This window comes from Gopherus flavomarginatus, chromosome 9, assembly GCF_025201925.1.
Source record: "Gopherus flavomarginatus isolate rGopFla2 chromosome 9, rGopFla2.mat.asm, whole genome shotgun sequence".
NCBI lineage: Eukaryota > Metazoa > Chordata > Testudines > Testudinidae > Gopherus > Gopherus flavomarginatus.
The window spans coordinates 54,153,943-54,181,912 of NC_066625.1; the positions used below are offsets into that span (position 1 = coordinate 54,153,943).

Sequence of the window (27,970 nt, forward strand, 5' to 3'; positions counted from 1 at the left end):
GCCGCCAGCGGGCCTAGCACTTTGGACAGCGCCCGCTCGGCTGCTCCGGCTCTCGCGAGAGTTGCGCGTGGGGCGGGGGGGGGGCAGTGACGGGGCGGAGCCAGGCGGGAGCCGCGGTCGCTGCGGCAGGAGGTGGGGGCTGTGAGACGCGGAACCGGAGCTGCCTGCCCGGGACGGGCTGCGGGGCCTGACGCTGTGCGCTGCTCGGGCGCTGCAGGGAGGTGAGTCCCGCCGGCCCTGTCAGCCTCGCAGTGACGGCAGCCGGGCGAGCAGTGCGGGGCTTGGCCGAGCTGGGAGCTGCCCCGTCCCGGTGCCAGTGTGCTCGTGCCAAGGGGCCCTGCACCCCCCTTTGTGCGCGCCCTTGCCAAGGCGCCTTGCGCCCCCCCACCCGTGGGTGCGCTCCCGTGCCCAGACGGGGCCTTGCGCCCCCCCCACCCGTGGGTGCGCGCCCGTGCCCAGACGGGGCCTTGCGCCCCCCCCACCCGTGGGTGCGCGCCCGTGCCCAGACGGGGCCTTGCGCCCCCCCCACCCGTGGGTGCGCGCCCGTGCCCAGACGGGGCCTTGCGCCCCCCCCACCCGTGGGTGCGCGCCCGTGCCCAGACGGGGCCTTGCGCCCCCCCCACCCGTGGGTGCGCGCCCGTGCCCAGACTGGGCCTTGCGCCCCCCCACCCGTGGGTGCGCGCCCGTGCCCAGACTGGGCCTTGCGCCCCCCCACCCGTGGGTGCGCGCCCGTGCCCAGACTGGGCCTTGCGCCCCCCCCACCCGTGGGTGCGCGCCCGTGCCCAGACTGGGCCTTGCGCCCCCCCCACCCGTGGGTGCGCGCCCGTGCCCAGACTGGGCCTTGCGCCCCCCCCACCCGTGGGTGCGCGCCCGTGCCCAGACTGGGCCTTGCGCCCCCCCCACCCGTGGGTGCGCGCCCGTGCCCAGACTGGGCCTTGCGCCCCCCCCACCCGTGGGTGCGCGCCCGTGCCCAGACTGGGCCTTGCGCCCCCCCCACCCGTGGGTGCGCGCCCGTGCCCAGACTGGGCCTTGCGCCCCCCCCCACCCGTGGGTGCGCGCCCGTGCCCAGACTGGGCCTTGCGCCCCCCCCACCCGTGGGTGCGCGCCCGTGCCCAGACTGGGCCTTGCGCCCCCCCCACCCGTGGGTGCGCGCCCGTGCCCAGACTGGGCCTTGCGCCCCCCCCACCCGTGGGTGCGCGCCCGTGCCCAGACTGGGCCTTGCGCCCCCCCCCCACCCGTGGGTGCGCTCCTGTGCCCAGACGGGGCCTTGCGCCCCCCCCATGAGTGCACACTCATGCCCAGAAGAGACTTCCCCCCCCACCCGTGGGTGTGCATGTGCCCTGAGGGGGCATTGCACTCCCCAACTTGTGGGCGTGCACGTGCCAAAGGGCCTTGCACCTCTCTGCCCAAGTGTGTGCATGTACCCAGAGGGGGCCTTGCACCCCCCAGTCCGTGTGCAAATTCTTGCCCAGAAGGGGCTTTGCACCGCAATAGCCCATGTGCATTTAGGCACCCAGAAGGGACCATGCAGCCCCCAGTCCCGTGCCGGCTTGTGACTGCCAATATGCCCCCCACCATTCCTCTTGTGCATGTGTGCAAATGGTCTTTTCACTAACCTTAAATGACAAAAATACCCTTTCAGGTGTGTGTATGCAGAGGGGCCTTCTGTCCCCCTCTGTGGGTGTGTTTGCGTGTGCAAAGGGGCCTTCCACCACCTACTGTCTCTCTCACTGAGTGTGCAGGTTTTTTTTTTGGAAGACCTGATTGCCTTCTGCATGGTGACATAATCAGTGGAATGCACAACTGGCTTGTTTATTAACATGCAGTGAGTAACTGTCATGTGTATTGCAATGAAAGATGGGCCCAAGCAGAAGAAACCTACTTCCCTGATATTGTGGGCTGTTTTGATGTTGGAACTTGGATTTGAATTTGTCGAGGGCCCCCATCTTTATAACGTGCTGAACCAAACCCTAGATCTGAGTGTCTTAGCATGCTGGGGCATTGGCTAACTGGATGCAAGTCTTGTGTCTTGATCCCAGCTCCAATTACAATGCAAGAGAAAATTCCTTCCTAAAGTGGTAGGCGGGTGAATTAATGCTGCCCAGTTGAAATACACTAGGGCCCTGTGCCTACTGCGTGTGGGAGGTGGGTTAATAACCCAATGACTCTCACCACAGACCTCCCTATTACAGGAGAGAGAGGAGTTGAGTATTCCAGTGAAATCCCCACCACAGTCCCCATCTGAAGATGAGTTACAGGGTTGTGGGAGAAGATATTGTACCTGCCTATTTTTATGGTCCTTTTTCTCACTTGTGTGTTTTTCTCTATCAAGGGGAAAGTTTGAATTAGTGTAAAGCCTATTACCACCCAGTATGTCACATTTTAGGGAGCTGGAGTGTTAGTCATTTCAGTTAAATGTCAAGGAAGGTTCAGAGAGTTATTTTCTGTGTATAGCATTGGCTATACAGACAATCCGGGTCCCGATGTTGGAAATGTGGAACCGCATGCAGCTGATCTGCAGGCAGTAGTGGGAATTGCACTGCATAAAGAGAAAATGTCCATTCCTTTTTTTTATGAAGGCCAAATGGTGGTCCAATTAAAGTCAATATTAAAATGTCCATTGTCTCCAGCAGGGCTAGGATTTGGTCCCAAACATGTGTTGTGTATTTGTTTTACTTTTCGTCACTCGTAGTTAACCTATTGGACCTTGTCTGTGCAAATGATTTTCTTACTGGAGGGCTAGATAGGCCCGGTAGGTAAAAGTGACTCTCTCTGGTCTACACTTGCACTTCTACCACAAGTAATAACAGAGGGACTGGAATATTCAGCAAACTGACTGTCTGAGCATGAACTTAATAGCTGGACTAGATGTGCAGGTGAGGGGGACAGTAAGCTGGGTTCGGACGGTTTTGTTGGGTGACTTTGTTTATGTGAAAGTGACTTTGCATCAGTTTAAGCCCCATACTTGGGTTTGATCACTAAAGGGGCTTTACAGGATTTGTGTGGTAGGGTTTTTGTAAATGTTTTTGCTAATTTTCTGTGCATCTGTGATTGGGTACTTAACTTGAGCACCCTTGGGATACAACTCCCATTGTCTGCAATGTGTGCTCAACTATTTTAAAAATCAGGCCCACTGTGTCTCCTGTTTGGGCACATGCTGTCAGAGGGGTCAGCTGCTCATCTTGGCAGAAATGCCATGGTAGTGTGTGTTATCCCCAATGCCAGACCTTCTTCTGCATCCTCCTGGGTGTCAAAAGCACCAGCTATCAGGACCTCACTTTCCCCTGGCACATTCTGTGATGCTGTTCTCTGTTTTCTATGCAAAAATCTCATAATCACTCCCATAACCGCATTGGTCATTGGGGCACCATCATTGATGAGCAATCAACCAATTGTCTCCACCCCTGACGATTGTGTGTCAGTGCTTGAGTCTCCGTGAAGTCCATTCTTGTCCACTTTTTTATGTTGTCAGTCCATCTCTTCTTCTGTCTACCTCTTTTTCTCTTCTTGTAGATGCAAAAATTGACAGCACAGTAAAAATTGAAAACCTGGAGATGGTATCCAATTGAGCTTCTTATCCAAATAATACAGGAGCTGCGGTAGTGACTTATTTATTTCTATACTTACTTCAATGAAACTTCATTTAATGAAGATGCCTTGCTGCAAAATTTAGGTCCAGCTTGCCATTGGTACAGGGACTTAATAATAAGGTGCTATTTGTACATATCTATTTATAGGTTTTTTTATAGTGTATAAGCACTATCACTTTAAAGCTCACCAAGGAGATACACTGGGAGAGCTTCAGACAGAGTCCTACAAGATGAACATATGCCCCCTCATGGTTAGTAAAATCAAACAGGTACTAGGTCTGTTATTGAGAATAATGCCTCCCTGTGAGAGGGCAAATTGTCAGTTTAACTGGAGTGGTGGTTAGCCTCTGCTACAGTTAAGAATCTTGCTAGTGCAGCTTTGGTATCACCTGGAGTCCCTTAGATTTCCTTGATCCCTCTAAATCTTGTTTTTGTTTTGGGTAGTGACATGCAGTTGACACTACTGTAGCCTAGTTGGTGAGCAAATTCTGCCTAGTGATGGACAAAGGGTAGGTGTTTATTCTGCTTCTTTTAGATCTATCAGCAGCCTTTGGGACCATCATCTATGAGGTTTTGTTTAGCCTGAAAGCCATGATCGAGTGGATGGTACCGCTCTTGAGTGCTTCTGGTTTTCTTCTCTGGAAGGATCCCAGAAAGTGTTTTGAAGCAATGGCTTACCTGTCTTGTGGATTCGTGTGCAGGCTTAAGTGGGGTTCTATTCACGAGTATGTACACACCCATTTCTTCTCAGTGTACATATGAGGACGTTGTGGGAACTAGACCATTTGAGCTGTGATGCAGTTAGTTCAGAGCTCTACAGGTTCAGCAGACACATGCTCCATGTGGCTGCTAAACTATTTGGCAACCTTGGTGCATATATTAAACCAAAGTTCTGACAAATGCTCTTCCTTCTGGGTGCAATTCATGGTGCTGATACTGATTTCTAATACCCTATGTGTGCCCTTAGTCCTATCAATCTAAAAATCCCTGGAGCTTAATTTCCTGAGAAACACTCTCCTTCCCTATGCACAGCAGTAGTAGCTGAGGTCACTATGGGTCCCTAAGCAGACAGCCCATACCTTTAAATGCCTGGGGACATGGCGTTCTAAGTGGATGGCTCTTGACTCTAGAATTCTCATTCCTTCTCCTCCTTCCCCACTTACTCCCTCAGTTGATCTAACCAAGCCCAAGTCTGCTGACCTTCGGGACCCAGTGTAAGGCATTTGAGATTATTTATTCATTTATTTTGCAGTGTATTGTTTTTTAAACTCTGCATGTGCCCAGAACTGATCTGCACTTGGTGCACTTTATAAATTAAAAACGTTCACAAGCACTTTAATTTCTGAATGCAAATAAGTTGTAGATCAAGGTCTCAAACACACGGGCTGCATGCGGCCCATGGAGTTATTTCCTGTGGCCCACCATAGGGGCTAACTCCACTGGCAGCCAAGCTCCTCTCCACCGGCTGCCAAGCTCTCCTCGCCCTCCACCCTACCCCCCAAGCGCGCTGCGTCCCTCCTCCTCGGCCTAACTCCCAGCGCTTCCCAACGCCAAACAGCTGTTTGACAGCACTTAGGACTTTCCAGAAGGGAGGAGGGAGGAGTGGGGATGTCGACACAGTGCAGTGGAGCCACCGCAGTAAATGGATCTAACAACATTGACTTCAGTTATGTTAGTCACGTAACTGAAGTTGCATAAGTTAGATCGATTTACTGCGGAAGTGTAGACCTGGCCTAAGCCTCTCCCTGCCCCACATTACTGAACCTTCTTTTACTCTTCTGGCTGCAGCCAGCACTTCAGTTGGAACACATGTTTTAGGCCTTTGTAGTCAGTGGCCTACTCTAATGGCTTTCCCGGGGTGGACAATAGATCTGGGTATATATATAAATACAGTAGAGACGTGTGTCTAATATATGTAAAAGCTCCTTCATTTTCAATTTAACCTATTTTTTACCCAAAATAATCCCGGGTTTTACAAAAAGTATTATTTTTTTTCCGATTTTTCATCCTACTTTTGTATCATTCAAATATATTAAAAAACTTGTTTTATTAGGAAAACATGAGATATATGTATTACGATAATGCTTTAGTCTGTGTATATATGCAAAGCTGCCTGTTGAAGCAAGGCTATGTATTAGTCTAGCAGATAAACACAATAAACAAACAGGTATGCACACAAGCTCTGAAATGGGTGCACATCTGACCGTACAGATGAATCTCACGCCCACCACGTGTACATTTCAAGCTGTTAGCAGATAACAGTTTAAAGATCTGACACACTAAAATGGGAAAAAAACTAAAATCTGTATTAGAATACGTTTCAGAACACAAGGAAATATTCGAAAGTTTAAAAAAAAAATAAACCGGAGAAAAGGATGCAGTTGAGTGTGTGCACTGCAAATGGTGTGGCCCAATTATTAAATGTAAATAGTTATAGGCTAATAGTTCTAAGTCTGCAACAGTCAACTGTTTATTCAAGTGAAAAGTTTTATTTGGGGGTTAGAGATGTGTTGTTTTCTTAAACTCGGAGGTGGCATTGTGTTTTGAGTTCTGTTTTAGTTCTGCAGCAAACCACATTGAATTCTGTTAATCAGAGCATTAATCTGCTGAATACTTCCCCCCAGTTCTTCCATCAGCCAAAATAAACCCCAATATTTACCAGAAAAATTAATATGTTTAGCACCAATTTCCACCTGTTTTTGCTGTTGTAATAATAAACACTGATAAATTCCCCGGAAAAATAAAATAAAACTGGAAAACAAAGGGCTATATATATATCATAAACAACGGAAAGGAGTGATTTGCCATACCAGGGGTGATTTTCATGCTGATTGAAGGTAGCTGGGATCTTTCTGTCTGAGGATCATCCCATGGAATTTTGCAGTGAAGCCAAATGTTTTTTTTTTTTTGGGGGGGTGGGGGGTAGGGGGAGGTTGGGTTTGTTTTTGTTTTTTTGCTGAGGGGGAGGAGGAGGCAAGAAGGGATTCAATTTACTCCCTTACGGTATGTCTACCCTATGAAATTACTCCGATTTTACAGAAGTCGATATTTGGGAACAGATTGTATAAAGTCGGGTGCATGTGTCTACACTAAGCACTAAAAATTTGTCACAGGTGATTATGGGTAAATGTTGTCAGTCAACCCTGCCTCCGTGAAAGCAATGGCAGACAATCGTTTAGTGCCCTTTTCCCTGGATTGCCCAAGCAGACACCATAGCATGGCAGGCATGGAGCCTGTTCAGCCTTATTTCACTATCACTGTATGTCTACTGGATGTTGCTTACAGACGTGGTACTCCAGTGCTACACAGCAGCAGCTCCTTGCCTTTGCAAGTTAGCAAAGACGGTTACCAGTCATACTGTACCATCTGCTGCTGTCATGGGTGCTCTTGGCTGGCTTCTGTGAGGTCGGTTGGGGGCGCTTAGGCAAGCATGGGTGCGCCTGGCTGGCCTCCGTGAGGTCGATTGGGGGCACCTGGACAAAAATGGGAATGACTCCCCAGGTCATTCTCTTCTTTAGGTTTTGTCTAATGGAGGGTCAGTGCTGCCTAGAATATCAGGCAAGCCTACTAAAGAACCACAGATGCAAATGGCCACTCCGGTCCTGCAGAAATGATGAGCTGCATGCCATTCTAGGGGGTGCCCATACGACAACGCCACCCATTGCTTCCCTCCTCCCCCACCTCTCCTGGGCTACCTTGGCAGTTATCCCCCCATTTGTGTGATGAAATAATAAAGAATGCATGTATTTGAAACAACACTGACTTTATTGCCTCTGCAAGCAGAGATCAAAAGGGGGAGGGGAGGGGAGGGCGGTTGGCTTACAGGGAAGTAGAGTGAACCACCATTCTGCACTTGCTCAGCCTATAGTTGGACTGCTCCTTACTACTGTCCAGGGTTCAGGAGCCATGGGAGCAAGGGGTAGGCACGACCATGTGGTGCTGCCAACTGGGAGAGCAGACTGGAGCAGAAGCCTTCAGCTGGCATGATATTCCAGGCAGGACTGAATCTCCATTACACAAAACTTAAAGAGAGAATGACCCGAAGTCATTCCCATTTTTTTCCAGGTGCCTCCGACTGACCTCACCGAGGCCAGCCAGGAGCACCCATGTCTGCCCAAGCACCCCCGACCAACCTCACTGAGGCCAGCTAGGAGCACCCATGGGATGACAGTGATGGATACCAGTCACACTGCACTGTCTGCCGTCCGCAAGGCAAGGCAAAAGGGGATGCTGCTGTGTAGTGCTGCAGTACCACATCTGCCAGCAGCACCTAGTAGACGTGAGGTGACAGTGAAAAGAGGCTAGAAACTATTTTTTCCTGTTGCTTTTCGGGGAGGGGGGTGGCTGATGATGACATGTACCCAGAACCACCCATTACAATGTTTTTGCCACATCAGGCATTGGGAGCTCAACCCAGAATTCAAATGGTTGGCGGAGACTGCAGGAACTTTGGTATAGCTACAGTTGTCAGTCACCCTTACTCCGTGAGAGCAACTGCAGACAATCGTTTTGCGCCTTTTTTCTGCACAGACGCCATAGCACGGCAAGCATGGAGCCCGTTCAGTTCACTGCAACAGTTATGAGCATTGTAAACACCTCACGCGTTGTCATGCAGTTTATGCAGAACCAGAAGCTGAAAAACCAGGCGAGGAGGTGACAGCAGTGCGGTGACAAGAGTGATGAGGACATGGACAGACTTCTCTCAAACTGCGGGCCCCGGCAATGTGGACATCATGGTGTTAATGAGGCAGGTTCATGCTGTGGGACGTGGATTCTGGACTCGGGAAACGAGCACAGACTTGTGGGATCGCATAATGTTGCAGGTCTGAGATGATTCCCAGTGGCTCTGAAACTTTCACATGCGTAAGGGCACTTTCATGGAACTTTGTGACATGCTTTCCCCTGCCCTGAAGCGCAAGAATACCAAGATGAGAGCAGCCCTCACAGTACACAAGCAAGTGGCAGTAGCCTTCTGGAAGCTTGCAACACCAGATAGCTACTGGTCAGTCGGGAATCAATTTGGAGTGGGCAAATCTACTATGGGGATTGCTGTCATGCAAGTAGCCAACACAATCACTGAGCTGCTGCGATCAAAGGTAGTGACTCTGGGAAATGTGCAGGTTATATTGGATGGCTTTGCTACAATGGGATTCCCTAACTGTGGTGGGGTGATAGACGGAAGGCATATCCCTATTTTGGGACCGGACCACCTTGACAGCCAGTACATAAACCGCAAGGGGTACTTTTCAGTGGTGCTGCAAGCACTGGTGGATCACAAGGGACGTTTCACTAACATCAAAGTGGGATGGCCGTGAAAGGTTCATGACACTTGCGTCTTCAGGAACTCTGGTCTGTTTAAACAGCTGCAGGAAGGGATTTACTTCCTAGACCATAAAATAACTGTTGGGAATGTTGAAATGCCTATAGTTATTCTTGGGGACCTAGCCTACTCCTTAATGCCATGGCTCATGAAGCCATACACAAGCAGCCTGGACAGTAGTAGGGAGCTGTTCAACTATAGGCTGAGCAAGTGCAGAAGGGTAGTGGAGTGTGCATTTGGACATTTGAAGGGTCACTGACACGGTTTACTGACTTGCTCAGTGTGACGATGCGGTTCTGGCGGGACCTAACTGAGAGTGCCAATTCAGGACCAATTGCTTAAACAGGGCAGTTGCAACCCAAGGCTGGGGTTTTTCCTCCTCTAAGGCAAACCAAACCAGCCAGACAAAGAGGACTTTGGTCTCACCCCACTGGCTAACCACAAGTCACACAACCAATTCCCTTAGACACTCCAGTTTCCCAGCATCACCACCAGTGCCTCTCGTCCTGGGGATGAATGGTTATGAAAACCAACACCCCAATAAAAGAAAAAGGTTCTCTTAATCCCAAAGAATCAAGCCCCAGACCCAGGTCAATGTACAAATCAGATCTTACCCACAAATCACGCTGTTGCCAATCCTTTAGAATCTAAAATCTAAAGGTTTATTCATAAAAGGAAAAAGATAGAGATGAGAGCTAGAATTGGTTAAATGGAATCAATTACATACAGTAATGGCAATGTTATTGGTTCAGGCTTGTAGCAGTGACAGAATAACTGCAGGTTCAAATCAAGTCTCTGGAGTACATCCCCTGCTGGGATGGGTCATTCAGTCCTTTGTTCAGAGCTTCAGTTTGTAGCAAAGTCCCTCCACAGGTAAGAAGCAGAATTGAAGACAAGATGGAGATGAGGCATCAGCCTTTTATAGGCTTTTCCAGGTGTAAGAACACCTCTTTGTTCTTACTGTGGAAAATTACAGCAAAATGGATTCTGGAGTCACATGGGCAAGGGAGTTACAAGGCTGAGTATCTCCCTTCTCTCAATGAGTCAGTTGTATAGCTGATGGTCCTTCAAGGGCCATCAAGCAGGCTAGACAGAGCTAACACAAACTTGTCTGGGATGTCTCCCAGAATCATAGCATAAGTTTGAAGTACAGACAGTATAGAGCCAATATTAATAACTTGAACTACAAAATGACACATGCATACAGACAGCATAATCATAACCAGCCACCCATAACCTGGTCTTAGACACCTTATATGGACCCCCTTTACATAAGATTTGGTGCCACTACAGGACCTTGGTTGCAACCATGTTCTGTGTGGTCCCAGATTATATCAATAAAGTCACACTCAGAGCTCAGCAAAACCAATATCCCCATTGTTATTGCTGCTTGCTGTGTGCAACACAATCTCTGTGAGAATAAGGGGGAGACGATTATGGCGAGGTGGGAGGTTGAGGCAAATAACCTGGCAGCCGATTACGCACAGCCAGACACCAGGGCAATTAGGAGAGCACATCAGGAAGCGCTGTGCATCAGAGAAGCTTTGAAAACCAGTTTCGTGACTGGCCAGGGTACTGTGTGACAGTTCTGTTTGTTTCTCCTTGATGAAAACCCACCCCCTCGGTTGACTCTAATTCCTTGTAAGCCAACCGCCCTCCCCACTTCAATCACAGCTTGGAAATAAAGTCACTATCATTTAAAAAACCATGTATACTTTATTAATTGATTTAAAAAATAGGGAGATAACTCACAAGGTAGCCTGGGTAGGGTGTGGGAAAAGGGGAGGAAAAGGCCACTTCAATACTTGTTGAATGACAGCTTTCTGTCCACTGGGATGGAGTGGTTGGGTGCCTAGAGCCTCCCGCCCCCCCGTGTTCTTGGGCGTCTGGGTGAGGCGGTGACTATGGAACATGAGGAGGAGGGAGGGTGGTTAAACAGGGGCTGCAGCGGCAGTCTCTCCAGCTGACGTTCCTGAACCTCCACCAGATGCCGGATCATGTCCGTTTGTTCCCGCAGGAGCCCCAGCGTTGCTTCGTGCATTCTCTGATCTGCCTACTGCCACCTCTCCTCACGTTCACTGGCTGCTCTCCTGTCCAGTGCTATTGTGTCTCTCCACCCTTTCTGCTGAGCTCTTTCAGTGCGGGATCCTGCATGAGCTCAGAGAACATTTAATCACACATGCGTTTTTTTTTTCCGCCTTATCTGAGATAGCCTTTGGAATGGTGGAGGGAGGCTTGAAACATTTGCAGCTGCGGGAGGAAGAGAAGTATTTAAAAACATATATTTTACAGAACAATGAGTATACTCTTCACGTTACATAGTACATGTGATTTCGGTACAAGGTCATTTTTTGCATCTTATATTGAGTGCCTGTGGCTTTGGTGTTAGAGATCAAACATGCTGGGCAACAGAATTTGGCTGGCAGGCGGCCTTGGTAAGCCATAGTCTTTCGGCTTCTGCAACCTTCATAACAGCGGCGCCCTCCTTTCCCATTCCAAGCAAACAAAGCCTGTTGAGTTTTCCATTTAGGTCTGCAGTTTTTGTGTTAAGGTGCAGCAGCAGAAACCAAACTAACCCCATCCCCATCCTTTTCTCTGGGATGGCCACTTTAACCCTCTCCCCACCGCACCACATGGCTGGTATCAGGGAAGATCCCTGCTAGCCAAACGCGAACAGCTCAGCGCCAGTGCCCCCCAACCCCCACCACTTGGCTAACTGCGGAGAGGATTTCTTTTCAGCCAAAGGCAAACAGCCCAGTAGGAATGGCCACCTATGAATGTCCCCATACAGCGATCAGATCCAGTACCTCCCGTATGGTCCATGCTGGAGCTCTTTTTCGATTCTGAGGCTGCATGGTCACCTGTGCTGATCAACTGTCCACGCTGGGCAAACAGGAAATGAAATTCAAAAGTTCACAGCGCTTTTCTTGTCTACCTGGCCAGTGCATCCAAGTTCAGAATGCTGTCCAGAGCGGTCACAGTGGTGCACTGCGGGAGGCCAATGCTATCGAATTGCGTCCACGCTAACCCTAATTCAAACTGGCAATGTCAATTTCAGCGCTACTCCCCTCGTCAGGGAGGAGTACAGAAATTGATTTTAAGAGCCCTTTATGTCGACAAAAATGGCTTTTTTGCTTGGACGGGTGCAGGGTTAATTCGATTTAATGCTGCTAAATTCAACCTAAACTTGTAGTGTAGACCAGGCCTTAATTTTGGAAGGATATACTTTGGAGAAATTCCAAGAGACTACAGGATTTCCCCAGGCTTGAATCTGTGGGGTGATGGGGAGGAATTATGGTGTTAGGATATTTGCACTTCCGGTAACAGAGTAAATCCTGGGAAGTGATTGAATGTAGAGGAAACATTATTTCCTGTTGTTCTCAGTGTCTGTTTCCTTAGTGTCGTTATTGTCTCTTGATTTCTTCCAGTTTTGGCAGAGGTGCGAGCTGTTCTCTAACTTAGCTGTGGAGTAGGGACAGACACACACCATGGCAGGTAAGGAAAAATCTCTGCTGGATCTTGTAGAACTGGTTTTTCTATTGAAGGGCTCAGTGTTTCAATGAAGATATCATATTGGCCTTTGCAATCAAGTTTACGTTCAGTGGGGTCATGTGTGTCACAAAGGGTATGATTTGGCCTGTACAATTTTTATTCCTGGTGATTGTGTGTGGAAAGAGAGAGCCCAGCTAGACTGTTGGAGCCCAAGCTGAGTTGCAAGGCTGGCAATGAGGGGAAATCATCTTTTTTTTACTTATAAACTGAGCAAATCTGAGCTGGAAATCAGTGGGACAGAAACATGTAAACCCACTAGGCTACTTTCAAAGTCACTGCTCAGGTTAGATCAGCATTTTAACCAATCAGCAACATCAGATCAGTTTGGAGGAACAGAGACTTGGATTGGGCTCTGTTCAGTGATACATATTTTATCTCTTGTCACAGAAAAGGTGAACAATTTTCCTCCACTCCCAAGATTCATCCCCTTGAAGCCATGTTTCTACCAGGATTTTGATGATGACATTCCACCACAGCATCGCATCTTGGCCAAGCGCCTTTACTACCTCTGGATGTGTAAGTCATCCGTCGGGCAGGCACCCTGTGTCTGCAGGAGAGGAAGGGATCAGATGGATCAAGAGAGAAATGCTCATGCTTGCTTCTCTGAATGCTCTTCTCTAGAAGTGTTAGTGTAAAGAACAAACTGTCACTAAGGGAAACATCATCCTGTCCCAGAGTCTAGGGACTTTTTGTCTCTTGCATATTTCTGAAGAGGTTTAAACAAGTGATGGGATATGGGTCCTGACATTCAGCTCCAAATCTCAGCTTCTCCATATTTGGGGAGTGGGGTTCTGGGTTGGGCCATTATAAAGAGGCCCCAGTCACAGAGTTTGGGTTCCAGTTGGGATCTGATTTTCTGGAAGGTTGAGCTCCTCTCTAGCTTTAACTCTGTTGGAGCCAGTCCTAGAAGTCATCTCAGGGTGTCCTCCCACAGCCTCTAGGTGATCACGTGCACTTCACAAACTAGAGACAACTCATGAACTCTGCTCCCTCACAGAGGCTGCCCTGAGGTGGAACAGATCAGCCAATGAGTTTCTCTTTGCTGAAGGATTTACTGCTCTGATTTTCTCCCTGTCAGACTCTCTCAGCCAGAGGACTCGTCACTTGGGAAATGTAGGCCTACCAGCACACTTCCAAGTATTTAATTGCAGTGATATCTGTGCTTGGGCTTTCCATTCCCTGCCAAAAAACCCATGCAAGGTTTTTGCAGATCCTGCCAGGCCCTCCTGAGCCAGGAATCTGAGCCAGATTGAGGTGGAAGACACGGAGCTGTCCTCCAGCCCTGTGTTTTAGGTCTCTACTCCCCCATTTCCCAGTTTGCAGATTCCACATCCAGCCCAAAACCACATGGCTGCCTCTGAAACTGAAATGCCACTTTAAATTACCGAGTACAGGGCCTCTGATGCAGTGAGCGGTTGCTTTCATCCAGCCAAAAAGTGTAACCTCTGCAGTACCCTGCTCCCCAGGGTGCAGGCGCTTGAGGCTTTCCTCAGAGTCAAACCTCACCTGCCCCTTCTGCAGCTACTGTGTGATGTGCTCTTCTCCAAGTTGTGGTCCCTTGGATAGTTCCTAATGCCACTGATGCAACAAACTGGCAGCTGGAATTGATTTCCTTTGCATCTACTAATTTGACCTGTGGGCAGGTAAAGCAGGCAGAATGGCAGGCTTCCCTATGAGGGAATAGAATAGGTTTTACATCCCCTTTGGGCTGCCCTTCCTTCAGGTGTATTTTTCCCCCTTCTGAAGCCTGGTGTGGAGCTTGCCATCTCTTTGCTTTGGGTATCCTGACCCTAAGGGCATTCAGTGTAGCCAGAGTGCACAGTTTGTGTAACTTTACTAAACAGAATGCAGCTAAGTGAGTAAATTTCCCCAGGAGATACACTTGCTTAGGAAACCCAGCCAGTGCTGGGCGTCAGTGTCACAACTGCCCAAGCAAATTGGGGTATGCGGGGAATGTTTAATCAGAAGTCCATTTCTGAGAAACCTCCACTGCATTTGGCATGATTTGGCCCCTTTACTGGCTGGCCCGGTGGAGGACCAAGGATTGAATGGCCCTTGGAAACTAAACTTGTTCCCAGAGGAGCTCCCTCCAGGCTGAGGTTACAGCATTACTGGTGGAGAACTTGCATAGCTTCTCCATCTGTTCTGTGCCTAAATTGAGAACATCTGTGTAGCAGTGATAGGCTTAGTGACTGAAGTCACTACCCTTTTTTTAAACGAGATGGAAGATTGTTCCACCCATGTCCAGGGCCGTCCCTACCCATATGCAAAGTATGCAGCTGTGTAGGACACCAGGAAATTCGGAGTACCAAATTTCCTGGTGCTCTGTGCCATGGTGTGCTGCTCCAACCCCTGCCCTGCCTCTTCCCCATGGCCCCCGCCCCTGCTCCACCCCAGCTCCACCTCTTCCCACCCCTGCTCTGCCCCAGCCCCATCCCCTCTCCCTTGACGACTGAAGCAGGGCCAGGCCTGCACTCACTGGTGGAGGGAAGTGCGGTAACCTAGCCCCAGCTTTTCTGCCAATGACTGCTGGGGGGTGGTTCCCCCTGCCCCCCAAACCAGGGCATAGGGCCCCAGAATAGCTAGGGACAGCCCTGCCCATTTCCCTCCCCTCCCCACATTCTATTTCTGAAGCTCCTCTGGTGAGTTTGCTGCTATGTAAGCCAGGACAGTGCAAATGTTTTTTTTAGGTAGAAGTTCTGAGATAAGGTGGGATGGAAGCAGGGAGAGGAGGAGCTGTTAATGAATATTTCCATCCTTCTTTTTTTGGGGTGGGGTGGGAATGCTGCTGAGTGATTGGATGGCACATACAGGGTCTGTGGGAGCAGGTGCCGGGCACCCTCTGCATTTAAGATGACCTCTGTTCCTTATCAGGTATTCTCTCTGAATATTGAAAGCAAAATGGAGTGTTGCATTGAAGCAACCTTCCCTGGGGAGTGGTGTGCTCCAAGTGCAGGTTGAAAGGAGCTGAATCAGCACCAAAGGAACTGAGTGTTTATGCTTTTAACTCATGTGTCTGTCTCCTCCAATGGACTTCCCATGCTGCGGACCTGCCCAGTTTTCAGCATTGGTTCTGTGTCCTGCTAGGAGTCTGGAGCTGCGCTAGCTTTTCCCTTCCTCATTCAGGGAGGCTGTTGTGGTGACGCTGACAAATTATTCTGTTAAATGTATTTTGCTGGGTGCCAGGAGGGAGGTGTACAATCACTTTGATGCCCCAGCCCTGATTTGGCTGCACTCATTACACTTGTATTTAATAGGACCCTTTTGTTCTTTGAGCCTTTTAAAGCAAAAGCATAAACACCACATCACTGTTGAACTTGCTGAGATGGTTTCTATTAACTTGCTGTCCAAGGAGACCCTTTAGGTGAGCCTGTCCCCTGGGGAGAAGACATGTCAGAAAGGAGTTCAAATGTCCCCTGGGGGATAAAAAGGCCGGGGCAGGGGGGAGGGCTCAGACAGTGATGGGACATCCTTGAGTGCTGCATGATGTAATGCATATGTGGATGCCCTGCCCATCAGATCACTGGATTGGCCGAATATTTTCATCTTGTACAGTGAAGCATCCCAGCAGGCTGCTCCATTACATTGCTTGATGGGCGTTAATTCTGACTGGAACAGAGATTCATCCTGAAGTTCTGAGGCACAGAAATGCAGATGACAGATTCTCCTCTGCATTGTCTAGCTTGTGGTAGGCTTCCCGTCATTGTAGTAGGCCTGTATCACTTAGCCTCCTAGTATCTTATTGGAGAAATATTTTTCCTGTTGAACTGATCGGGACGTTCCATAGACCAGTTAGGAACTTGTGACTTCAGTTCTCAGAATCGATCAGTTAGTGGCTCAAGCAGATTTGTCCTTGGAAAGGCAGCTTGGCTACTTGGTCCAAGTTGCCTAGGAGCGCACTCCCTTTAGTGAAGCCATCGCTGGTGGCAAGTGAGAAGCTTTCTTTAGTTCTCTCATTTCCATCCTTTGGTGGCAAGAGAGAAATTAGTTGTGTTTCAGTTACTCTAACTTGTAGATGATTGTACCTTTCCACTGCCCCCAAACTCTCACCTCCTGTAATGAGTGATGTATGCAGGGGAGCCACAATTGGGCCATGATTCATTGATGCCAGTCTGCTCCGGCTAGCTTGGAACTATTGCCCCAGGGAGCCTGGTGGGCATGGAAAGACTAATTGTGAGAATTATAGACGGGAGAAGGATGATAAAAACTAAAGACAAAACCTTACCCTTGGATAAATCTGCCTGAACATTTCTGAACCCTATGGATGTAGCCACCTGAAGGGTCCCTCCAGTCACAGCTTACTTTCTTGCAGTGTGCTACTTTGCTCCCTCTGTGTGTCTGTGTGTGTATATATGTTTGCAGTGAACAGCATCACCTTGGCAGTGAATCTGATTGGCTGCCTCGCATGGCTGATTGGAGGCGGTGGAGCTGTTAATTTTGGACTGGCAATTCTCTGGCTCCTTCTCTTTACACCCTGCTCCTATGTCTGCTGGTTTAGACCTATTTACAAAGCCTTCAAGTAAGTGGTCACAACTGGGCACAGCTCATTGTCTTTCCCCTTTCTTCTCATGACTAACCAGTGCTTAGACTGGGTCACCTCTATCTGGGAATCCTTCCCTTCCCTTCCCTTCCCACCTTTAACTGTACTTACCTACCTTGAAATCTTGGATGTTCAGGATTAAGAGCTCAGCTCTCCATAAAGACTAATATAATATATTTTCCCTCTGAGTGGGGTTCTTGACCTTGAGTCATGGGAGATTGGGAAGTGTATGTGAACAGAAAACTTTGAATGCAGTGTTCTATCACATGGTAACTTGGACCAGAGTCCAAAGGTACAGTGCATAATGAATGGATACGTTCCAGCTCTGTTCCTGTCCAAGCTGACAGACTTTGTGCTTTTGCTGCAGAACGTGGAGGCTCCTGAAGAGAGATGCCTGGGGATCAGAGAAACTCTGACAGCCCTTCTCTGATACTAGAACCGGAGATGGGAAAATAGGTCAATATTTAGATGAGTTGCAAGTGCTTCTTCCTAACATCACAGCCCCCTCGTTCCAGCTAAGAACTGCAGGGTACCAGCAATCTTAGTGTTTACAGCACGCTTCTCTGACTCTAGAATCCTCTGCATTGAGTCAATAACCAAAGCGTTCTACAGTCCTTCCTACTAGAGACTCCTTGTACAAAGTTTTTGGGGCTGGATAGCATGTATTTGTATTGGTTATGTGTACACATTAGAGCAATCCGTGCATCACAAAATGTAAAGTACACCATTCTACCAGTCCTCTGCAGCTTGCTGAATGCTTCATTAGTTCCCTGCTTGAGAGCAGGGTGGACTGATTTAAATCAAGGTGATTTTAAATCACCAAGTGAAATACCTTGAGTTAGATACTCGATTTTAATCAAATTTTCCATTTGCACTTCAGTCATTTTCTAAAGAGAAGTGCATTCTCATTGGTTGGTATAACCATTAAAGCATGTTCACTTACAACTAAATAGAGCCTTTACATTAGTTTTGGTACGTCTTTTTGGCTACCTAGGAGGGTACGCTATAACTATATATGTGTATTTAAACAGTTATTTAGCTTAATATTTTCAGTTTTATTCATTGTCTATTTTTATATCTTAGAAACTGGTGAACAGTATATTGTATATTTGCCAGATAATTTACTTTTTGCTTATGATTTGTGTCAAGCTGCATTGTGATGGTAACTGGAATTGAATGTAACACTCAGCACAGCATATAAAATTAATTTTTATTGAAAAAAACAAGCCCTTAATACAGTACATGACCTTTGTGCCATATTTATAAAGCTTGACCTCTGAAGCTATATGTTTTCCTCCTAATTCTTTCTTAATACAGAAAAACAGCCTTTAACTCAGTTTTTGATACAGGCTTCTGGATTTAGCTTAGTTGTTTTTTATTTAAATGTTTCAAGAGCTTATAATAATTTTAGGCCTTAACTGATTTCATTTTAAACAGGTTTATTGGTAATTTAAATAACAAAATTAAAAAATTAAATTAAAAAAAAATTTTGTCCACCCTGCTTGCAAGGAGGATGGTTCAGTGGGATAGGGCACTGCACATGGACTCAGGAGAGCTGGGTTCAAATTCCCCAGTCAGACACAGATTGGTGTGACTTTGTCCATTTCCTAGCTGCAAATTTGGGATAATACTTCACTGCTTCACAGGGGTGTTGAGGATAAAATCTGCTAACTATGAGGTGCTCTAATAATATGATATTTAGGACTATATAAGTAGCTAAATAGGGTATGTCTACACAGGGATAAAAGACCTGCAGCAGGCCCAGGTCAACTGATTCAGGCTCATGGAGTTCAGGCTGTGGGGTTAAAAATCACTGTGTGGATGTTAGGGTTCTAGCTGGAGCTCCAGCTCTGGGACTATCCACCCCTCGCAGGGTCCTAGAGCTCTGGCTCCAGCCTGAACCCAAATGCCTACCAGCAGATTTTTCAGCCCAGGAGCCCTGCAAGCCCGAGTCAGGCCAGTCATGGGTTTTTTATTCCTGTGTAGACATATCCATTGAGCCTTGGAGAAGCTCCGCTCTCTGACGCCCGTTTGCTAGCTTGAGCCCCTCATTTTCCTTTCTTCTTTATGCTGTGATGTCACTATCCTGACTATTCTTTGAGGGCAACTCTTGTTCACACTGGACCATCCGTTCCCATTCTCATCCACCGCATCATGGCAAAAAAAAATCTCTGCTGGAATAAAAGGGATTATTTAGCTGAGCTGGTTGCAGAGATACTGGGTGTTCAGGGTGGTGATAGCTTCCTTGCTGCCATTCGGAGTGCAACTTGAGTACCGATTGAGACACAAGTAGCAGTGAGGAGGATGAGGATGATAAGTTGTTTCTCTTGTAGGACAGACAGTTCTTTCAGCTTCATGGCTTTCTTCTTCACATTCATGGCCCAGCTGGTGATCAGCATTATCCAGGCGGTGGGGATCCCTGGCTGGGGAGTCTGGTAAGGAAGACAGGAAGCTGTCACATTCAACTTTTCTTCTCGTCAGGTGCTAGGCACAGCTGACTCCTGTTAGGAGGGAGGAAGAAAAAAATTCCAGAGTCCCCTGGCTCAGCTAGTTCAGGACATCGAGTGGGTGGAAGTGGGAGTATGGTAGGAGTGCATTAGTGGAGTGGGAGGAGAAGGGTGATGAAGGATATGATGTGGCGGAGAAAGGCGGTAGAACATAAGAACGACCCTACTGGATCAGACCAAAGGTCCATCTAGCCCAGTATCCTGTCTTCTGACAGTGGTCAATGCCAGGTGCCCCAGAGGGAATGAACAGAACAGGTAACATCGAGTGATCTGTTTCTTGTCACCCATTCCCAGCTTCTAACAAACAGAGGCTAGGAACACCATCCCTTCCCATCCTGGCTAATAGCCACTGAGGTACCTATCCTCCGTGAACTTATCTAGTTCTTTTAGGAGGCATTGGGGAGGCCCTTAGGATGCTTGTTGGTTTCAGGAATGGCTTAGCATTATCTTCTGTCAGCCAGGGAAAGGGTCATCCAAGATACTAAAGGGTTTGGGAGAAGAATCATTTTAGAGTTAGGTTTGCCACTTGCAGCATACAAAGCCAATGGGGAAAAAACCATAGCTACTGGATATGCATGGCTGCAACAATGCCATTGTTTAACCAGAACCCTTTTTCATCTCCCTGCAGTGGCTGGATTGCAGCAATATCCTTCTTTGGGACCAACGTAGGTGCAGCTGTGGTGATGCTTATCCCCACCATCATGTTTACAGTCGTGGCAGTCTTCTCCTTCATTGCCCTCAGTATGGTATGAGTGCTGGATTAGAGACCAGAAATTGTGACGTTTTCTGGGTGGTCTTCTGGGGAGGAGATCCAAGCTGGGATGTACTGTTTATTGCTTCATGGTGTTTCTAGAGAGAGCTCCACTGGGTCTTTCCATCCTTTGTTCTGTTAGGAGCAACCCTTTGTTCACAATTTCTGGTGCCACTGTTGCATTTAGGGCTGAAACAACTATCAAATTTAGAACCTCTCCAAATCTAGTGCTGTCAGATCCAAGACAGGACTTGACCCTTGATGTTTGAGTTCCCTTAGGCTCTGGCAAGATGCAGGTTGTGTGCTGCTGAATTAATAAAAAACAACAGAGAAGTACTCTTATTGCTCAGCTCATCCTAGAAGCTGAGCAAGAATGACTTCAATAAGAGTGTTGATTGCTTGCATAACTTGGGCTCCCTTGAGAAATTCTTGGGTACGGTAAGAAATGTTTAGAATTTTTAAAAAGTTTAGCAAGAATCTAAAATAAATCAAACTCAAGTCTTCACTAAAGCCCCAAACTTTCTGTTTCTCCTGTTCCTGGACTTCGTTCTCGCTTACAGAGGTCCACTGCCCTGTGATTGGTTCATTGATGGTGATCTTTATGGTTTAGAGCTAGGAACGAGCTCTTTAAGCCTTCACCTTATTTGTTTTCTTTCTTTGATGTGTGTGTTGCTCAGTCTTAATTATGACTTCTCTGATCCCCCAAAGCAGAGACATGCATTCTCTGAGGTTAGCAAGATGGGTGGGGGCTCTCGAGGTTAGAAAATGAGGTAGGTGTTTGTGAAAGGTATCTGATGAAATGCAACTTTCCTTTATCCTGTTTCCTGCCTTAGGAATATGGATATAGAGGGGACTGAATTAGGGCTTTGGAACTGTGCTCTGGCTCTGCTCCAGCTCCAGGCAAAATCCTGCAGCTCCACGGCTCCGGAGCTGCTCTGTGCTCCAGCTCCGGGCTCCGCTCCAAAGCCCTGGACTGAATGACTCTGGGGAAGACTTGTAATAGGGTAGATTGGCTGTTCCAATCTTAGTAACTAATCGGTGATTGATCGATGACGTGTGCGTTGAGTTGATTGTCTCACTACTGTTTCCAGTGGACAGTTGCCCACATCATGAACTACCATCCCAACAGGTCAGTTTGCTTCTCTAGTTGGCAGTCTAGGTAGAGTACAAAAACTAAATGGAGATGGAGGATGAACCGCTTTCACCCATCAGAGGAGGTCCCATTAGGTCAGGGTTGAGCCTCTTTGGTCAGAATTGTTGCACTGCCAGGATTGTTGCATGGAGCAGCCCAGACTTCATGGCTGTCATTCCAACATCTGTTGGTTTCGGTCCTGATTCTGAGGGGTTGAGCACCTGTAACTGCCTGTTAAGTCAATGGGAGCTGCAAGTGCTCTGCACCTCTCGGGATCGGACACTTTGTGTTAGGTTCTGTCAGGCTAGCCCGATAATTAAAAAAAAAAAAAAAAGTTGGAGGCTCGCCTCTGTGAATCAGTGATCTCTTTTCTCTCTACCTCTGCTCCACACAGGTGCATAAATTTTACCGGGGCAGCGGGGGGAGTTTCAGCAAAGCGCAAGAAGAGTGGACCACGGGAGCTTGGAAGAACCCGCATGTACAACAGGCAGCGCACAACGCAGCAGTCAGTGCTGCACAAGGGGCCACGATGCAGCATGAAACACAGTATTCTGCCACCCCTAACTACACCTATTCCAATGAGATGTGAGCAGAAGACTGTCCTGAGGTGGGGGGGAGGGAGGAAAGGGAGAATACTGCTGAGCCAAGTCTGTGTAAGCATTTCAACAAGGGAAGTGTAAGATACTTGATTTTTCCCTCTACTCTAGAACAGGGTATTTTTTGTTCGTTTTTTTTTCTGATTCTCTTTTCTCATTTTGAAGAAGCTGTGAGTTGACCTGCGGGACACTTGTGCTGTGCAGTAGTAACTGTGTGCTTGTGTTCCCCCGTGAAGTAGTGTATGGTGGTGATTTTTAAATTACTGTGGTGATAGGTGTATGTTTATAACATCAGCAAAAAAAAAAACCCCAACAAGCTCACTAAAATGTCAAGAGCAAAACTGGAGATCCCTGACAACTTGGGAGTTCCAGTGGCTAATACTTCCAGTTGCTAATGTGTGGTTAGTAGTGGCTGCCTCTAGCGAGGACTGGTACCAGTTTATCCAATCCCGGGAATTCTCCTTTTTCTTGTAGCAGGTTACTAGCTGATTTAGTACTTAAATTCTCTGAAGCCAGTCCATATCCTCCCTCCTAGGTTCAGAGACAACAGGTTTTCCTAACACATGGTGTTGTAATTTATTCTTCGATGTATTGTGAGGAAGACAGTATTGGTGTGTAACCATAGATCAAGGGCCTCAAGGCAGTGTTGGGAATTTGCCCTGTTGAATTGTAGCAGACCTTCCCATTAGTATGAAACTTTGGTACATTCCAGAAGCTCCGGACTGAGTTCCATGCTCTGAGCCATATATTTTTAAGGTGTTCAGGTGGGGAAAAGTGATGGTAAAATTGGTGTAGTGTTTTTCAACAGATCTACTCTTCGGCACAGTAAGGGCCAAATCTTGTTACTAGACACATTGCTTCAGTGGTATTGCTTATGTATAGGGTGACCAGATGTCCCGATTTTTATAGGGACAGTCCCGATTTTTGGGTCTTTTTTTTATATAGGCTCCTATTACCCCCCTACCCTCTGTCCCTTTTATTCACATTTGCTGTCTGGTCACCCTACTTATGTAAGTAATATGAACAGAATTTGGCCCTACAAATTATCATCTGCTGGTTTTAGGCTCCTTTGAAAACCAGAGCCTAAGGGAGTGAAGTGCCCAACTTCTCTTGAAATTCAGTGGGATCAGGCTTGCTTGCAGATCACAAGCTTAATGTCCAAGAAGTGTTTACTCCTGTTGGCCCTGAAAACCTCACACAGCTAGGGGAGAGCGAGTTGGATTCAGACGTCATGCACGTTGTCAGTGCAGTGGTCAATTAAACTTGCCCTGCCGCATTTTCTGATACAAAATGCAGAAGAAAACAACAACTTCAATTTCAGATCCTGGCTGGAATTTACAGCTCTGGCAGTTAAAAGAAAATGGATATTACTGGGAAGGAATAGGGGTGAAATATGCTTATTTTTAGAGAGAGACATTTTAGACTTTGAATGCACTTTAAGTAGGGAGGCCAAATTTTCTCCAAACCATAATCAGAAATTAGTTCAAATTTAATCTAATCTGGTCCCTTTGATCAAGTATCTCCTTTCTTCCCTGATCAATACTCCCCAAAGTCTTAAACCTGTAGCAGGCAAATGGTGGTCCTGTAATTTAGTAACCCAACATTCCACAGCTTATTAATTTTCTAGTTGCGCTGCTTTTCAGGCCATCAAAACCCCTTCTCTTAGCTACCTAATAATGTCTGTATATGAAATATATATGCAAGAATTATGCCATATGAATGATTTTTTTCCAGCAAAGCCAACCAAAAATAAAGAAGTTTCCTTTTTAAGGATGCAACTTAAGTAATTCTGCAGCAGCCAGTTGTCTTTTGACAAGGCTGTGAAACAAAGGTCTGATAAAAATGTATATATCTTATTGAGGAAAGGAAGCCTTCACTGAGCCTATTATATACTTAATCAGATTTTAAATATTGTGCAATTAATTATAGCTAGTCTAAAATGTATTCTACCAAACCTTGTGGTCTGTTAGTCCCCTGGTTGAGAATGTACAAATTAACAGTGATTAGTTTCACCTTCTGTATTTATCATAAGAAAGACAAGCTATTAAAACAAGCAGTAACACAAACATACAGCTTTAGCCAACTCTCCTGTCTATTACATCCCCAAAATCTATGAATGTGGCTGATCCTCAGTAAAATGACACTGAATGCATCAGCATGGCTGCCACCGATGACAGAAGCTGTGCAGAATACAGTACCTTGATTTAATTATTATTTGTACTTAACCTGTGACTGCTAACCGAGTGATGCCAAGAGTTTAGATACTGCTCTAATTCTGGAGTAACACCAATGAAATCAAAGGATTTACAGCCGATTCTCACCAATATGAGATGATAATCTGCTCTGGCCCAATGATGGTATGTGCATTGGTGGAGTCAGCATTTCCAATGGCAAATCGGATGCCAATGTAGCTTTTTGGCTGGCAGGTAGGGTGAGTGAAGGTGTTGCTTCAAAACAGCAACAGCTCATTGGCCATAAAGTATTCACACAGTTAAATTCCACATAAACCTGCAACCCCCATTTTCTATCTTTTTGTCTGGAGATTCCTCACTCTGTCTTGAGTTTTATGTTCTACGTGTGTCCAGCCAATTCCGAAAGGCAGGGCCATGAAGATATGATTATGTCACAGTGATCATCACTGGTACAGAACCGTGAATTTTGCCATTTATATAGACCTTGCTGCCTTGGATTAACGGTTCATTAGCTTTGATCTAGACCTTTTTCAAAGAGCACTATATCAAAGCAAGCAGCAGGGTCCACAAAATTGCTATGACCATAGTGTGAAATGATCTGTTTTTACTGTGATTGTGCTGTGAATTGCGCATAATTTTACTGTGACAAAATCTTAAGCCATAATGATGCATCATAGGTCCAACTTCCATTCTGAGAGGCACAGGCATTTTGTTATCTTGCAAACAGTAGCATTTAGATTCCTTGACCACACAATTGGGAGTGTTTCGTGCCTATTAAAAATACGGATATTGTTAAAGAAATCACACAGTGTTCTTTCCGACTGTATCTACTAAATGGAAAAACAGAACATTAGAATCTGTTTGCATTGTCCATTTGTCTATGCCTCATGAGTGCGTTGTGTCCAACCTTATTATGCACTAAATTATGCATGCTAAGATTTTATCTCTAGTATAAAGCCTCTAGTACTTAATATAGGTCTTTCCAGAGACCTATCATTGCTCTAAAGACTGTATTATATAGAAAATATTTCACTTTTTGCTCTCCAGTGCCTGTCCCTCAGCTAATCTCCACCATCTGCTCATTGGCTACCTGGAGTAATCCTCTCGCCTCTTGTGTAGATCTAATAAAAACTGGTTAATCCTGCATGGATTAGACTGCAGTGTAGATTGGTGCTTTGAAAGCTTACTGATACCTGGTGCTCTGCTCTTATCTTCTCACAGCTCTATTTCTTTCCCCTTTCTCTTATTTTCCCCCCTCTCAGCAGCAAACTTCTTGCTGGCCTCAAGGTTAAATTAAAACACAACTATACATGGAATCCTTATTAGAGTAAATAGAATAATTTTCTGAGAACTTGAAAACCTACTTCAGCAAACTACACAAGTTCTTTAAATGGTGAGTTGTGCTCATTAATATTTCTGGTTCTCTTCATCCTCATGACCTGGAAACAACTTTCAGAAGCCAACACATTTAAGTGCACGGATATGCGCTGTGGCACTATAAAAAATATTTCACTGAATTGAGACACTCACAAGCTAACTTATTATAGCTATTTCCTCACTTTGCTAAAATGGAGCTTTATTCCTAATTCTGGCTGGAAAGAATTTGCTAAACTAGTTTGGGTTTCAGCTGATCAGAATAAGGACCTGCAGCTGTATTGAAGCAGGTATTCTAAGATTAACTACACTAAAGCACCATGGTTATGCCATCCCCATTTACGGAACTGACTCAGGCCCACCTTTGTAACACAAAAATAAACTAATAACCTCACAGCCTGGGAGTAAAGTGTCAGGCATAGAATGAGAAAAGGGACATGGGGCTCCATAGCAGCATGAGAACAAATCTCTTCAAATCCTAAGAGAAGGGCCTTTGGGTTCTGGATAAGAATCTGGCTCAGTGTTCGAACTAGAGATGGGCTGAGGAGGGTCAGTACTTGGATCTGAGTCAGGTGAAAGTTGAAGGCTGAAATCCAGCAATCTCCTCTCAGGAGAATTCCATCAGTTTTTGGATTACACCAAGCCAAACAAGATCCTGGAGAATAAATGGTCCCTTTGCTCTTTGGATTCAACCCAGATCCAGAATTAGAGAGGTGGGTGTAGATCTGTGGATTCAAATCCAACCTAGCATCTCCCAAAACTCCTGGATGTGTGATTCCAGCTCAGTCCTGACTCTAGTTGGAACATTGCATACCAACATGTAACTTTTAATTTGTTGGTGGAGGCAAAATATGGTTGTGAGCGTAGCCTACTCTGTGACATAATTAGTCCTAACGTGAAGTGTTCTGAGATCTACTAATGTGCTTTCTGAGAAGGAAAGAGAAGGTTCTGTGGGAAATTTGCGCTGAATCATGGTGGGTTCTGCTTCGGTAGCAAACAGTAGAGAATGCTCCGGCGTGACAGGTTCTATGGAGCTCAGCTGGACAGTAGAGAAGGAAAGAACCTCAGTGAGCAGTGTGTGTTTCAGCATAGTTCAGGGTAGTGATGGTGCCATATTATCCTTTCAATGTATCAACAGTCCAAGGATTTTTTTAAAACATAAAACAAATGGATGGATGGTTTTATTAAATATTTGGACCATTTGTGACTATTCAGAAAGCTGTTGTTTCCTTCAGTGTCTGTCCTGTTAAATCAGTGTCATTCTGGAGAATAAACATAAAAAATTCTCTAAAGCAAGGTGTGAAAATGTCGTTTGTTGCTCTTTATAAGTGAATTTTGTGCAAGTAAAAGGTGCAGCTTGACATTCCTTAAGACTGAAGTCTCCTCTTTATCCAGAGGACAGTTACAGCACAGGAAGCAGCAGTACAAGCTTTCTTACACTTAGTTTGGAGAGGCCAACCTGATGATGTTCACTGTCTGTTAATAGCAGTCCAACAGCCTGCCAGATATGGGGTTGACATGTAAAGGGGGTACCTATACATTAGGAGCTGGAAGGAGACCACAAAGTCCTTTTGCAATAACAAAAATGATCCATCTGCTGGTGATGACATTTGGGTACTGCCAGTGTCATTGCAGTTGAGACCAGTGACCCAGCACTCAAAGGCTCTGTATCACATCACTGCCCCATGAACATTTTGCTTTTAAATTTGCAATGGAGATGCATAAAGTTGTGGAGTGTCAAGAGCTAAAGAGAGATTAAATCTCATGCTTAAAGCAATCTCTAACTGTTGGAGCTCGCCTGCCCCACAGATGCCTACTAATAAATGGATATAAACTGGCTGTCAACAAGTTTAGGCTTGAAACTAGATGAAGGTTTCTAACCATCAAAGGAGCAAAGTTCTGGAACAGCCTCCCAAGAGGAGCAGTGGGGGCAAAAAACCTAGCTGGCTTCAAGACTGAGTTTGATAGTTTATGAAGCAGATGGTATGATGAGACTGCCTACAATGGCATGTAGCTGATCTGCTATAGTTAGCAGCAAATATGTCCAATGGCTGGGGATGGGACACCAGATGGGGAGGGCTCTGAGTTACTACATGGAATTCTTTCCCAGGGGTCTGGCTGCTGGGTCTTGCCCGCATGCTCAGGGTGTAACCAGTTGCCATACTTGGGGTTGGGAAGAACTTTCCCCCAGGACAGATTGACAGAGACCCTGGGGGGGGGGGGGGGTTTGCCTTCCTCTGCAGCATGGGACACTGGTCACTTGCAGATTTAAACTAGTGTAAATGGTGGATTCTCAGTAACTTGAAAGTCTTCAAATCATGATTAGAGGACTTCAGTAACTCAGCCAGAGGTTAGAGGTCTATTACAGGAGTGGGTGGGTGAGGTTCTGTGGCCTGCAATGTGCAGGAGGTCAGAC

General features: G+C 46.7%; 1 protein-coding gene across 1 annotated transcript; it reads left to right on the forward strand.

Annotated features, from left to right (window-relative positions):
* The first annotated feature begins 117 nt into the window (after positions 1–117).
* On the forward strand, positions 118–26,756 carry SCAMP5 (secretory carrier membrane protein 5). Its single transcript, XM_050966840.1, has 7 exons — positions 118–221; positions 12,339–12,405; positions 12,850–12,978; positions 16,825–16,981; positions 19,336–19,437; positions 20,138–20,255; positions 21,787–26,756. The coding sequence occupies exons 2-7, from the start codon at positions 12,399–12,401 to the stop codon at positions 21,979–21,981; spliced, it is 708 nt and encodes a 235-aa protein (XP_050822797.1). The 5' UTR covers positions 118–221; positions 12,339–12,398; the 3' UTR covers positions 21,982–26,756.
* The last annotated feature ends 1,214 nt before the right edge of the window (positions 26,757–27,970 follow it).